Raw genomic sequence first — 14,846 nt, 5'->3', positions numbered from 1 at the left:
ACGACCTCCAATCGCCAGGGAGCGCCGCCGTCCGCCAGCCAATCCGCGCGCAGGACTACAGCCCCCAGGAGGCACTGCGGCGAACGCCATCATTTCGCGACGCCGGGAGCCGCCTCGGGCATGCGCAAAGGGACGGCGGGCGGAAGCGCGCGCGGCGTTCTCGAGGTGGAGGGTTGGGTGCATCCTGAGTTGGTCGATGCGTCGCCTTTCAGTTTGCCCGCTGCTTGCGGGGAGCGACGGACGCGCTTAAAGACAGTAGAGTTAGATTCAGGGTCCGGAAGCACGGATCCGACGCGGGCGGCACTGCTCCCCCGAGCCCGGCCCGAGGTCAGACCAAGAGCCCGGAGCTCCTGCGGGGCGGCATCCGCACCGCGTTCCCACCCCTGGTTTGGCTGGGAAGGAAGTAACGCCCACTCCCGGCCCGGTCCCTCTCCGACTTAGGACCCTAATGCTCTTGATTCTTTTTTTTGGCCCGAAGATGTCTCCAGGCCAGCCGTTGCTCGCAGTGCAGGAAGCCTTGAGGAAATGCTTTCTCGCGCTGGAGGAGCAGGAGGGCCGGTGGCAGAGCGCCCTGCAGGAGTGCCCGGCCCTCCTGGCCTCCCTGGGCAATCTGGCCGAGCAGCTGCAGGCCGCCGAGCAGCTGCGCTTCGAAGACGTGAGGGCCCTGCGGGCCTTCCCCGACCTAAAGGAGCGGCTGAGGCTCAAGCAGCTGACCGCTGGGGACGTGATCCTGGACAAGCTCGGCGAGAGGCTGTAAGCGGCTTCCTTGGGGCTTTCTGGGCAGAGAGGTTTAAAACCGATGTGCTTTTCTTATTTCTCTTTTCTTCTTGGCGAGGCGTGGGACATGCCCAGTTGTGCTCCGGGCTGACGTCCTCATGACTCTCTGCTCAAGGATCACTCCGGCCGGGTGCTCGGGACCATGCAGGGTGCTGGGATCCAACCCAGGGGAACCTTGGGCAAGTCAAGTGCCTTCCCTGCTGTGCTGCCTTTGCCTTCCTCCCCGTTTTTCTTTTTGGTCAACAGAGTCTGTCGCATAGCTTTGAGAGCCTTGCACACGTTGTGGCCCCTTCATCTTTAAGTTGGTTCATCTTTAAGTTGGTTCTTTTTGTTTGCTTGTTTTTTTTTTTTTTGGGGGGGGGTCACAGCGGGCGATACACAGGAGTTACTCCTGGCTCATGCACTCAGGAATTACTCCTGGCGGTGATCGGGGGACCATAAGGGATGCCAGGGATCAAACCAGGTCGGCCGCTGGCAAGGCAAATGCCCTCTCCATTGTACTATTGCTCTGGCCCCTTTAAGTTGGTTCTTAAGGAATTTTTAATTTTTTATGTTTGTGGTGTTGGGGATTGAACTCAGATCCGCCTCCTGTAAGTCCTCCCACATTTGCTCTGAGTCCCCACCTGCCCAGAGAGTTTTCCCTTGTGGGACCTTGGGTACGGTAGGGACTGTGGGGGCATGATATGCTCCCGTGGAGATAGGGTTGGCAGGGTGGCTCCCAGCACATAGCTCCCAGCAGGACCTGCTCACTTCTGTCGTGCTCCTGCCTGACTTCACTCTTTCCTGCAGAGCCACGCTCCTCTCCGTGTGCGAGGAAGTCAGCAACCATGTGGACCGCGGACTCCGGGTGTATGAGCAGCACGCAGACGCCATTGGCATTGATGCTGCCCTGCAGGCATCTGCGGTGAGCCCCTCCGTGGCCGACATGCTGGAATGGCTGCAGGATGTCGAGAGATACTACCGGAACGCGTATCCTTTGCACACACTTCCCATCTGGTCCAGAGCCGCTCTTGGGAGTCTTTCTGTTTCCAGTTTCACAGAGGGCAAGATCCTATAGCCTGGGTCCGCTCTCTCTGCTGCTGCCTGACCTGGAGCGCTCTCTGCATTTCTTTGTACAGTTACTTCCCTAGATCATTAAGTAACAACCACTTCCCAGGTTATTAAGCGCCAGGAGTTTGGCATCAACAAAAGGGAAATATCAAGTGGTAAAATAAAGCAGAGAAAGTGGTAAGGAGGGCAAGTGATTTTTAACCAGAGTAGGACAGGCCTTACTGGGAACTGTCATTTGAGAGAAGGTCTACAGAGGCTGCGGGTGGGTGAGCATTTGAAACTTAGGGAAGTAGTGTAGCGGGGGAAGCGCCCCTGAAGTCCTGAGGCCAGAGCATGCCTGCTGCGTTCAGGAAGTAGCCGGCGGGAGCTGGGGAGCTTCTCAGGAGCAGGCCAGAGAGATGGTGCCAGGCAGCCTGGGGCCCCAGAGGGCTTGGGAAGCATGTTGACTTTGGCTCTGATGAGATAAAAAGTTACTTGAAGGCTTGAGTGAGTTATGTGGTCAGCCCTATTTCTCAAAATCTGTGTTGATTGAAATTCAAACCAAGCCCACCACCCTTCAGTAACTGGGTACTGTTGTCACTAGCCACTGGATTCTTTCTCTTTCGATTTGCTCATCAAGTTTATAACTCATCTTTTTGGTTTGGGGCCACATCTGATGGTGCTCAGAGGCTACTCCTAGCTCAGTGCTTGGGAATCACTCCCAGTGGTGCTCAGGGGACTCTGCAGTGCTGGAGATTAAACCTGGGGCTCCTGCATGGAGAGCTCCCCTCATTAGCCAATTCTGCAGCCCCCATCCATCAGCTTTATGCAAGATGCCATGCGTAGGCAGACCACTCGTGCTTGTCTTTTGGTTTTTGGCTTATTTTTCTTTGGGTGATCCCCTTGAGTTCCTCCATTTTGCTACAAATCTCAAACCTCCTTCTTTTTTTTTTTTTTAAAGTGGCCAAATACTGTTTCATCATCTATTCATACCACATCTTTTGTTTGTTGTTGACGTTTGTGGCACACAGAGGACAAACCCAGTGGTGCTCAAGGTCTACTCCTGCATTCAGAGATGGCTCCTGGTTGACCCCAGGGAACCATATGGGGCGCTAGGTATTGACGGGGGCTGTCTTCTAAGTCTCTTACTGTCTCTCCGGCCCCTGTGATGGGTTTCTTTGTCTCTCGCTTCTGTCTAAACCATCTCACTTGGTGAGCTGATTCCTCAGAGCTTGGAGAACTACCTTCTGGGCTGTATAGAACTTCTGGGAGTGAAGGGCAGGAACCCATGAAGGTGTCTGGCTCCGCCTGCTCTCTGCCGCCCTTTCCTGCTACCCTGTCCCCCCCCCCCCCCCCCCCCCCCCCCCCGTGCTGTGCAGCTGGACTAGAAATCTGTCTGAGTCCTTGCCTGGCCAGGTCTCTCTGGGCCCGGCCGAACTGCTCCTCTCAGTTGGAGGGATTTGCGTGTTTCTCAGCGGAGTAATGCTCTGGGCTTATCTCTCATGCTTGAGGTTTTCTGTCCATCTCTTTCTTTTTCTTGTTCAACCACACGTGGCAGTGCTCAGGGCTTCCTCCTGGCTCTGCACTCAGGGATCACTCCTGCAGGGCTTATGGGACCATCTGGGATGCTTGGGGTGGACCGTATGCGATACAGGTGCCCTACCGACTGTACAAGCTCTGAGGCCCCCATTCCGTCCATTTCTGTTTCCCTGCCACCGTGGAATCATCCTCGTGACTGGGCTCTGTTCATCCATCTGTCCGTCCAGGGAGTCCTGCTCTGCAGGTGCCGTGTGGCTGCCCTGGCTGCTGGCTGGCTTCCCATAGCTCCCTGCAGGGTCAGGTTTTTTTTCCTTCATGCTAGTTTATTTTCTTTTTGAGCAGTCCTTAATTTGCGGGAAGGTACCTGAAGAGAAAGTGCCTCCTGTCCTCTGTCCGGTGGGAAGACTTGGCAAACATCCAGGCTTTACCTAGAGCCTGGGACAGAATCATGGAAGATGAACAGCAGGACCTCGTCCAAGGTACTGGGGTCTGTGGAGGCCTCTGTCTCCATGCCTGGTGTCACACCTTCGGGGGCATCACGGAGATGTCCCCAAAGTTCCTCCTCTTTGTGTTTGTTTCTGGGCCATACCCGACTGTGCTCAGGGCGTACTCCTTGCTCTACACTCAGCGGTCACTCCTAGCGGGACTCATGGAACCCGATGCGGAGCTGGGGACCAAACCCAGGTCAGCTGTGTGCAAGGCAAGTGCATCACCTGCTGTGCTGTGTCTCCAGCCCGCCTGTATTTTTAAAATACATCCCTGTATTTTTTTTTAAAGTCTGAAATTCTTTTTTGACATAGAAAAACAGGATTGAATTCCAGCATTGCAGAATTTCCAGAGTTTGGCATGTCACTGCCTCTGTATGAGTACAGGGTCCACCACTCCCACCGCCAGAAGGACCCTTTACCCATCCTCCCTGACAGCTCCCTTTTCCTCTGACAATCACCAACCATGATTTTTCCTGAGTCTTCGGAGCTTTGTTGTGTTACATTCGTTTGCTTTAGTTACTTCTGTGCTGCATGTGATTGAAATCATCCTTGATTCTCTCACTTGATTCCTTACTGCAACCACTGCCAGATCACTCCATTTTGTCCCCAACAACACTGTTTCATCTTTTAACGAAAATTCTTCAGTTTTCAGTTTTAGTTTCTGTGCCTTCCAGCACTCAACATTTCACACCACACCTGCCAGTGTCCATTTCCATCCAGCCGTGTCTCAGGGTCCCCCCTCACTGCCATGGTCAGCTCAGGTCACTTCATTTTCTTATCAGCAGAGTTGTAGTCTATTGAGTGCCCGTCCCACAGCTGCTGTATTCACAGCTGCTGTAATTGTCGACTCTGTTCCAGATGTGAGGAGTAGTGCCGGTGTATTATGGAGAAGTGGAATGCCACATTTTTCTTTTCTCTCTCATCCCATTTCAGACATCCTGATCAGCGTTTCCTTCTTTCTGGAAAAATAAGAAAGCGGTGTGTTGATCTGGAGACCAGAGGACACAATTGAAGACTGACTACACTTGGACGTCTCGAAGGAAATGTCAGTCACACAAGTGGACACATTTGACATTAAGGCCCACAGCCTCGAAGGTTCTGGGGAGAGCTGGTGGTGCCGGCTGCTTCTGATTGGGTGTGTGGGGCATTCCATACCAGGTCATAGCTAAGAGGACTTTTCTTGAGTTCAAAGGGCAGCTGTGCTCAGGGATCACTCCTGGCAGGGCTCTGGCCGGGGACTGACTCCACGTTTGCTGCGTGCAAGGCAGATGCCTTCCTTACCCACTGACACTTCAGCCCAAACATGCCTTCTCTTCTGATAGTCTCCTAAAGTTTCAGTTTAAACACTAAGCTTTCTCTTCAGCACCCACCTATGGAGATAAATGGAACCAGGTCAGCTTCTTCCTTTCTCCTCTTGGCGGCTTCATTTCTTTCGGTTAAATACAAGTATGTGACGTTGCCTAAAACATTTTCCATATGCCACTTACTCCTCGCTTGATACTTCGTTTCAGAATGCATTGGCTCCTTTTATTTGCTGCTGTAGCCTCACTGAATTGTCATAGAAATCTTACATCCTTACACACACGCACACACACGCACACGCATGCAAGATTGTGACCCAGCAGTAATTAGACCCTGGCTTCTTGGAGCACACACAGGAAAGGCTGGGCTGGGCGAGAAGCAGCAGCTGAGAAGAGATGGGAAGGAAAGGGCCAGTCGAGGCAGTACCGCCAGCATCAGCCGAAGCTCTGAGTCTGGTTGACACCTGGACCAGGTTTTGTGGTACCAGTGTCAGTATCTCGATGCAAGAACACGAAGCTCTGGGGATGGAAAGGCGAAGGGACAAGGGATTTTAACTGCAGCTGCTCCCTGTCACCAAGACAGTTTCTGCTGCCGGGTGCCGCCACAAGGGGGCAGCGGTGTGGCGCAAATACTTCGTCCTGCAGGTGTTTTGGGAAGAGGCCACTCCTGAACCGGATTTCTCACCGGAAGTGGCACTGACTTCCCGCATTCCTGTGGTATGGGAGTAGCAGTGTGGGTGGGAGACGCCCAGCATCACGTGGGGCCGTTCCTGAGACTGGTGCCCTCACCTGTGGCATGGCTCTGGGGATTCCAGACCTGGCAGTTCCCTTGGTGGCTGTGAAAATCTGGGTCACTGGAAGGAAAGGAACTAAATAAAGAATACAGGTGTTTGCAAAAATGAAAATGACTTTGGGTTTTTGTTTTTATTTTTTCCCCCCTTACTATGAAAGTGATCCGTGCTTTTTAAACTTGTAGGAAGATTGTGGAAAATATTTAAATGTAGAAAGACACAAGACTTCTGTCGGATGTTTTGGTATATGCCCTTTTCAGCGTCCATATTCACAAATTGAAAAATATATACACGGTATCAGTGGTAAACACTCCTACCTCAAACCAGTGTGTGAGCAAGAGAGAGACGGCGCTTACCTTGCGCATGATTGACCTGGGTTTGTTCCCCAGAACCATGAATCCCCACAGGAGTAGTCCCTGAGCACAGCACCAGAAACAAGCTCTGAGCACTGCTGGGTGTGGCCCCAAAGCCAAAATACATCTAACACGGGACGAGGGAGAGAGCAGGGGCTCTCTGCCTGCCTATGTGTGCAAGGCTGAGTGCAATTCCCAGCACTCTGGGAGTGGCCCTGTATTTAACAGGCAGGTACCAGGGGGGTTAGTGTACTGGGCCCTGCGGTGGAGCCCTGGGCCCCAAACTACCAACCAGGTGCCCTGGAAGTCCCGGCACTGTAGACAACCCAGCAGCTCCGCATCCCTGGCCCCAGAGTGGAACCATGGCCCTTTTGACCAGCATCACCTGGAGTGACCTTGAGGTCCCTGACCATTTCTTGGGCACCCACCCCAAACACATGCATTTTTATTTATTTTTTATTTAGGACCTCACCTTGTTTGTTGCTCAGGGCTTCTGACTTCTGCTGCTGGTATTGTCTCCCAGCTCCTGCATATGCCCCAGTGTGTGTGTGTGTGTGTGTGTGTGTGTGTGTGTGTGATGCCTGGGGTTGAACCCAGGGCCTCACACATGCAAGGCTAATACTCTACCACTGAACTATATCCCCAGCTCATACCTTTATTTTTATTTATTATTATTTTTATTTTTTTGCTTTTTGGGTCACACCTGGCAATGCACAGGGGTTACTCCTGGCTCTACACTCAGGAGTTACTCCTGGTGGTGCTCAGGGGACCATATGGGATGCTGGGAATCGAACCCAGGTCGCCCGCGTGCAAGGCAAACGCCCGACCCGTTGTGCTATCTCTCCAGCCCCTCATACCTTTATTTTTAGTTGGTGAGGTACATCTGTTTGTGCTCAGAGATCACTTCTGGCAGTGCTCAGGGGTCCATATGCAGTGTTGGGGATCAGACAGGTCTAGTGAAAGCCAAGTGCCTTAATCCCTCGCAGCCAGCCAGTCTTCCTTCTCTCCCTCCCTCCTTCCATCCATCCCTCCCTCCCTCTCTCCATCCTTCCCTCCCTCCCTCTGTTTCTTTCTTTCTCCTGGATCACTTCTGTCTGTGCTCGGGGAACATATGGTATGCTTGGGATTGAATCCAGGTTGGCCAGTGCAAAGACAGCACCTTCCCTGCTGTACTGTCTCTCCAGTTCCCTTAGAGTTGCACGCAGAAATCACCTCTAGTTCTGCTTGGGGGAACATGTATTGTGCTGGGAGTGGAACCCGGGCCAGCCATACAAGGCAAGAGCCTTCCCCACTGTACTATCTCTCCAGCCCCAATCATAACTTAAATTGTTAATATATTTTCCCAAATCTTGTTTTTTCTACCTATATGAAGAGAATATATTCTGATTGTGAAAAATGGAAGTATTTATAGAAAATAAGTATGCACATTGTCCACCTAACAACATATTAATAATGGAGTATATGTTCTCCCAAGAATTTCAAATCTATCATAATAATTATACATAAATAACATAATTATAAATTAGGACTGTATAAATAGGATGTACAAATCTATACATGATTTTTGGGGGGAGGGTCACACCCGGTGATGCATAGGGGTTACTCTTGGCTCTGCACTCAGGAATTACTCCTGACAGTGCTCAGGGGACCACATGGGATGTTGGGAATTGAACCCGGGTCGGCCGTGTGCATGGCAAATGCCCTACCCGCTATGCTACCACTCCAGCCCCACAAATCTATGCATGATGATCACAAATAAAATGTGACTTGGAAGACATTTGAGTCTCGGGCCTCATGCTGTAGGGACGGAGGTTGGAGAACCCTGGCCAGGGAACAGTTCCACCAAAGCCTTTAAGCTTGAACTTGTCCGGCTTTATGTGCATTTGAATCCCCGGGGTCCTCTGAAGTTTAGATTCCGGTTCTGAGGGCCTGGGGCGAGGGAGGCCCTAGAATCTGCATTGCTTTTTTTCGTTTGGGGGTACAAACTGCGGCTCGCGGGGATCACTCCTGGATGTGGTGCCAGGGATCAACCCCCGGCTGGTTTTGTGCAAAGGCCAGCGTCCTGCCAGATGCACTATCCAGCCTGCTGTGCATGTCTAACAGGCTCTCGGGTGTGGCCGTCCCAAAGCAAACGGAGTCCTGTCAGGGTGAGAACTGGTGGTCCCATCATGTGACCACTACCTGGACCTCTGCCAAGGGCCTGGGGGCTGAGGTTCTGGGGTGGGCTCTCCCTGCACAGGAGTACTCTGAGAAAGAGGGACATGAAGAGACGGAAAGTCGACGGCTGCTTTTACCCTTACAAATACTAGTCGCAGAGCAGGTGAGCTCATGCTGGCATGGAAGAACAGCTGAAGTGAGGCCTGGGGTTGACGCAGTGGGTGAGCCCGGGGTGTCTGGGTGCCACAGCAGAGCCCTCACCTTGCGTAGGGAAGCTCCTGGGCTTGTCGGGCACCACAGAAGGAGGTGGTACATTGGGTCCTGGAAGTCGCTTGTGTGTAAGTAAACAGCTTTTTAAACATCCCTCATGGAAATAAGCCATCATGGCTAGAGAGACACACTCCTGTTTATGATGCTCGATAATATTATTCTAATTTTTTTCCTTCTTAGCTTTCCACTTACACGATTAAAATGCCATCTTCTTATTGTTCTTTTAAAATTTAAAAGACAGTACAGTGGGTAGGGCACTTGCCTTGTACGTGGCTGACCGGGGTTTGAGCCTCCAACATTCTGTATGGTCCCCCGAGCACTGCCAGGAGTAATTCCTGAGTCAGGAGTCAGCCCTGAGTATCGCCAGGTGTGACCCCAATACCAAAAATAAATACAAATAAAACAAAATGTGAACGAATTTATTTTTAGAGTAAATGAGATGTTTGCTTGGACACAGTGCAGAGTGCAGGGCCCCACTGGGGAAGGATTGTCCTCATGCACTTACTCATTTCCCTTCCCTCGAGGCAACTGAACATTTGCTTGTGTAAGACTGGGGGGCTCTAAGAGCTCCCCCATCATCCTGCCTCTGCTACCCACACCCTCCTCAGGCCCCGCCCTTAGATCTGCTTCTGATAAACGTGCCGGCTGAGATGTGGGGCACCTCCTGCAGTGTGACGAGAAAGGACTGCAGCTTCTGTGGGGTGCCACGGCCCGGCTCGGTGGCCAGGGTTCTATAGTGCGCTCCACACCTGTCGTCCAGAGGGCTGGCCTGAGTCCTGGGGCCTCGGCGTCTGTGCCAGGGCTGGGAGGGGACAGCTTGTCCGTCTGGGGAATGACTGGCCTTTCCCCCCTCACCATTATTCCTGGAAGGCTCCCTGGCTTCTCCACGGAGCGAAGGAAAGTCCTGAGACCTGGCAGAGTCGCCAAGATCGCCCTTTACTAGGGACAAAACGAGCCTCAAGACCTTCCCCTTTGCACCCCTTCTGCTCCCTTTGTTGCCTTCTGGCACCCGCTTTACCCACTCCCAATGGGCCCCCCAGCACCATCCGCCCAGCCCCTCCGTGCAGTTTGGAGAGGGGCAGAGGGCCTGTCCGCCCAGACCCCGTCATCGTTATGTGCCCAGCATGATCCCATTGCTGATGTTAGGCCACTGCAGAGGTCCAGGGCCAGGCAGAGGGAGGAGCCACTCTCCTAAAGGTGGTGCTGTGAATGGCAGGGAGGGCGGTGCCCGATCCCCATCGTGGGGGTCAGTGATGGGGAGGGTGGAGCAGGGTGGCCCGTAGGCTTCCAGGCTGGCTCTGCCCCGTTCGGATGTGTGCAGTCCATCTTCCTCTGCACAGAGCCGACTCGTAAATCCACCGCTCAGCGGCCGTCCCTGCAGTGAGGTTAGAGGCAGCAGCTGACTTTTATCAGCTAGTTTGTTCTTTCATATAAGCAGAGTTTTATGAGGGTCTCCTGAGCTGGCTTGTAACGTGATGAAGCGTCTGCCAGCGCCCCCATAAATCCCCGGCACCTGCCAGGCGAGGACGCAGCCCCGCAGACACATTTTGTCCAGCTGGCGGCTCTGTCCCTGGCCCGCTTTGCGTTTTTGCACTTGTCTCTTTAAACTTGGATTTGTTTTTCAGCTCTCTGCGGCCTCTTTAAAGGCAACTGAAAAAAAAAGGGGGGGGGGTAGGAAAAAGGAACTAGAAAGTTACGTCTGTGCTAAAAATTGCCCTTGGCGCATGTTGCTCTGAAAGCTGGTTTTGATCCCACTGCTGAAACAGAGACATCAGGCTTCCCGGCCACACGAACCCCAGGGCGGGGGCTGCTGGACAGTGCCAGCCGGGCCCGCTATTAAGACTTTGATTCTTTTCTGGGCCATCACCCTTTGTACTTGCCAAAGGCCCCCCTCTCCTGAGTTGTCAGTTCCATAAATGAAAGGAACCGCTCCAGAGGCCTTTCCCCAGATGGTCTCCAAGCGTGACATCTTTCCCCAGCATTTAGCGCACCCCCAGCACAGAAGAAATGGAAACGCTCTCCCTCCCTCCCTCCCTCCCTCCCTCCCTCCCTCTCTCCCTCCCTCCCTCGAATCAGGCAGAACCTGAACCTTCTGAGGGTGCTGCTTGGCTGAGCCCCATGGGGGTCTCGCAGAGCTGCAAAGGTCTGTCTAAGAAACGAAGCTTTCCTGGAGCCTGACCCTGAGCAGGGCACCCCAGGTGCATCTGAGCATTCCCAGGACTTCCTGGGGGGCAGAAGTAGCTTTTGGTGGCTCTCTCCCTGGGGCCCCTATCCGTGGCTCACTTGCCCCTGACCTCGTGCCAGAGGCTTCCTGGGCGATGACCCCTGTTTCCCAGGCTCCCCAGCCTGGCCCGTTGCTCGATTTCCACCCCAACCCCTGTGCTTCCCGTACGTCAGTGCTGAGGGGTTGGCAGCCCCTGTTCCAGCCCGGGGGAGGCTGCGTGGTGCAGATGCCCTGCTTAGCAAGGAGAATCTGGCCTCGTTCATTCCCTGCCTCCCCAGCTGCCGCCAGCCCCTGCCACAGGATGGTACCTGGACGCCTGAACAGCGGCCACCTGCCAATCCCAGTGCTATGATGCTGCCGCCTGCTCCGGCCCCTTCTCGTCTTCCAGGACAGACTTGTGGTCACGCTCACCTGCTGCTAGCAGGATTCTGGGCCTCAGCTCACCTCCACTCCAGCTGTGGGAAAGGAGTACCCCTGTATTCCCCAAGCCCTGCTCACACCCCTGTATCTCCCCAAGCCCTGCCCACACCCCTGTATCCCCTCAGCCCTGCTCACACCCCTGTATCTCCCCAAGCCCTGCTCACACCCCTGTATCCCCCCAAGTCCTGCTCACACCCCTGTATCTCCCCAAGCCCTGCTCACACCGATGTATCCCCCAAGCCCTGCTCACACCCCTGTATCTCCCCAAGCCCTGCTCACACCGTTGTATCCCCCAAGCCCTGCTCACACCCTCGTATCTCTCCAAGTCCTGCTCATACCCCTGATTCCCCCCAAGCCCTGCTCACGCCCCTGTATCCCCCAAGCCCTGCTCACACCCCTGTTTCCCCCCAAGCCCTGCTCACGCCCCTTATTCCCATCCCTTCTCTGTGGCCTTTTCTCGCTCCCTTTCCTGCAGGGCCTAGTGCTCAGACTAAGCATCCCCGCTCCTGATGCCTCCTTCCATCCCTGCCTGCTCAGAGGGGCTCAGACATGCTGCTGCGGAGACCTTTACCACCGCCCTGCTTGATGGGGTGTGTGGAGTGCAGGGGTGGCCGGGGTTAGAGCTGGCGGGTGGCCCAGGTGTTCTGGAATGGCCACAAGCTTTACATTCTTCTGGCTCTATCCTTTGGGACCGCGGAGCCTTGAGCGTCACCTCTGCCCTGCCTGTGAAATCTGGACAGTTAAAGTGAAAGGAGCTCATTGCTCTAAGCGCAGCGCTTGGTCCTCAGCTGTGGCCCCGAGCCCCGGAGGCTGTTTGCTCCCCTCCCAGGGGCGGACGCTGGTCCCCGGCTAACTTTCTAGGAACTGAACTGGGTGATGGACATGAAACAGGACAGGAGGGGACTCCTGGGTCAGCGACAAAGGGCCTGGGCCAGCAGAGCAGAGCCTCCTCCCCTCCCCAGCCCTGCCTGGCTGCCAGTCCCAGACCCAGCCGCGTTGCCACACCAGCGGAAATGGTGGGTTGCGGTCCCAGCCAAGCCCCAGGACAGTGGCGACAGTCCCACTGCCCTGCTGGGACCAGCCACCACATCAAGGACATGGCCCGTCCCCTCGAGTCCCCCACCTCGGGCTCCCCCGCTGCCGCTCCCAGACAGCGGGGGCCTCACTTCTCCTGGGTGGTGGAAGATTCTGGACCCCTTCCCCTGCCCTGGGAACTCTCTGCACCACGTTGTCTTTGTTGGAAAAAGGGAAAGAAAAGGGGGTGGGATGGCAGAGACACGTGTCATTGTCGGGTTGGCTACAGAGACTAGAGTAGGGCGATCACTTAGGGCCAGAGAGGGCAGAGAAGTGGTCAGGGACTGAAAGCATGCTTGGCATGCATTGTTCCCCATGCCCCAAGCTGAGAGTAGCCCCTGAAGACCACAGGGTATGACCCACCCTATCCCCCACCCCAGATAGGCCCAGAATATTAAAGTTTTTTGTTTGTGTGTTTGTCTTTTTTGGGTCACACCCACAATGCACAGGGATTACTCCTGGCTCATGCACTCAGGAATTACTGCTGGCAGTGCTTGAGGGACCATAAGGGATGCTGGGAATTGAACTCGGGTCAGCCGCATGAAAGACAGACGCCCTACCTGCTGTGCTATCGCTCCAGCCCCAGAATTTTAGTTTTTTGTTTGTTTGGTTTTGGTTTTTGGAATACCCTGAGTGATGCTCAGGGCTTACTCCTGGCTCTGTGCTCAGGGGTGCTCAGGAGGCCACATGGCGACCACCTGACAGCGACCCACAGGCCCTGTGCAAGCCCAGCAGTTCTGCTCTTAAGGAATCTTGGGCGCCAATGTCTGCCACGCCTCACAAGTGCTGTAACTGTGCACAACTGGAGCTTGTGAGAGGGGGCAGGTAGGAGGAAGTAATAAAGCACCTGGTGGTGCTCAGGAGCCCATATGGCGTGTCGGGGATTGAACGTGGGTCGCTTGTGTACAAGGCAAATGCCCTACCACTGTGCTATCTCTCCAGCCTCAAACCCAGAACTTCAAGTTGTGCTGCAGAAAGGTAGGACACCTCCCCTCCTACCACAGAGGCGACAGCTGCCGTGGAACCATCAGAGTAAGAGTGCGGCTCCACGCATGGTCAACGCCTCCCTCCAGTCCAGCTCTCTGTGGGAGGGGGAGACCTGGCACAGGCTTCCGCGTCCCTGAAGCAGACAGGGGTTCTGGGGACCCTACGCGTGCCACTTCCTGGCTGACCCTGTGAGTGTGTTCCTCTCATCTCCACCCCCCACTCTGTCCCCACCCAGGGTCATCCAGGGCCTGTCTAGTTCAACTGTCTGCTGAAATCATTGCTATCCCCCCCATAGTGTGCCAGTACCCCAGAGTCTTACCCGTTGTGCAGGGAATCATATGCCCGTGAAGCCCCTGACCCGGGCCTGCCCACCTCCAGCTGGCGGCCAGTCATGGAGGGGGCGAGCTCAGGCCTCCCAGAGGACTCCACCTTCTCCTTCTCTCCAGCCAGTCATGCATCAATCCCGGGGCCCGGTCTGTGAGAGAGACGGGGAGTCGCTGACACTTATACCCTGGGTCCCTGTCACCATTAGTCAGGATTGAATTTAGACCTGTGCTTGGCGTCACTCGGGAGCGACAGGGCACGGGAAAGCTCTGGGGCCAAGCACCCACTTGGCGCACTTGGCCTGACAGCAACCCACAGACCCGAGCAAGCCCAGCAGCACTGGGCTTTCCTTAAGGAATCTCGGGCGCCAATGTCTGCCATGCGTCACAAGTGCTGTAACTGTGCACAGCCGAAGCTTGGGCGGGGGGGGGGGGGGGGGCAGGTAGGAGGGAATAATAAAGCACGGGTGCACCCCAGGATCCTGATTTACTCCCCAGAACGCAGAACATTTTATTTATTTATTTTTATTAGTGAAACACCATGAGGTACAGTTACAGACTTACAAATTTTTGTGCTTGGGTTTCAGTTATACAGTGATCAAGTACCCATCCCTCCACCAGTGCCCATCCTCCACCACCACGGGTCCCAGCACCCCCCCCTCCCACCCTGCCTCTGTGGCAGGGCATTCCCCCTTGTTCTCTCTCTCTTCTTTTGGGTACTGTGTTTTGCAAGAGAGGCACTGAGTGGCAATCATGTTTGGTCTATCGACTACTTTTAGCATGCTTCTCCCACCCTGGGAGGGTCCTCACAACACCCTTTATTTGGTGCTCTCTTCTCTACGCAGAACATTTTAAAACTTCACCCCCCACGGTGACTTTCAATAAAAAACTATTCCTTCCCCACCCCACCCCCACCCAGTATTTCCCCGCCCTCCCCCCCCCATCCCTTCCTGGCTTTTTTTTTTTTAATTGAATCACCGTGAGATACAATTGCAAGCTTTCCTGTTTTGAGTTTCAGTCAAACAGGAAATCGAACACCCATCCCTCCACCACTGCACATTCTCCACCACCAATGTCCCCAGGATACCACCCCTCCTTTCCCATCCTCCCCCT

The 14,846-nt window shown here is 54.4% G+C and overlaps 1 protein-coding gene across 1 annotated transcript; it reads left to right on the top strand.

The window, feature by feature from the left end:
- The first annotated feature begins 315 nt into the window (after positions 1 to 315).
- Positions 316 to 4,988, top strand: AIRIM (AFG2 interacting ribosome maturation factor). Its single transcript, XM_056123380.1, has 5 exons — positions 316 to 327; positions 479 to 753; positions 1,567 to 1,746; positions 3,706 to 3,824; positions 4,767 to 4,988. Exons 2-5 carry the CDS (start codon positions 479 to 481, stop codon positions 4,802 to 4,804), a joined length of 612 nt encoding a protein of 203 aa, XP_055979355.1. The 5' UTR covers positions 316 to 327; the 3' UTR covers positions 4,805 to 4,988.
- The last annotated feature ends 9,858 nt before the right edge of the window (positions 4,989 to 14,846 follow it).

The sequence above is a fragment of the Sorex fumeus genome, unplaced genomic scaffold (genome assembly GCF_029834395.1).
Source record: "Sorex fumeus unplaced genomic scaffold, SorFum_2.1 ptg000047l, whole genome shotgun sequence".
Lineage (NCBI taxonomy): Eukaryota > Metazoa > Chordata > Mammalia > Eulipotyphla > Soricidae > Sorex > Sorex fumeus.
The sequence above is the reverse complement of the archived record's forward strand: the minus strand, read 5'-3'. Positions and strand labels throughout refer to the sequence as shown.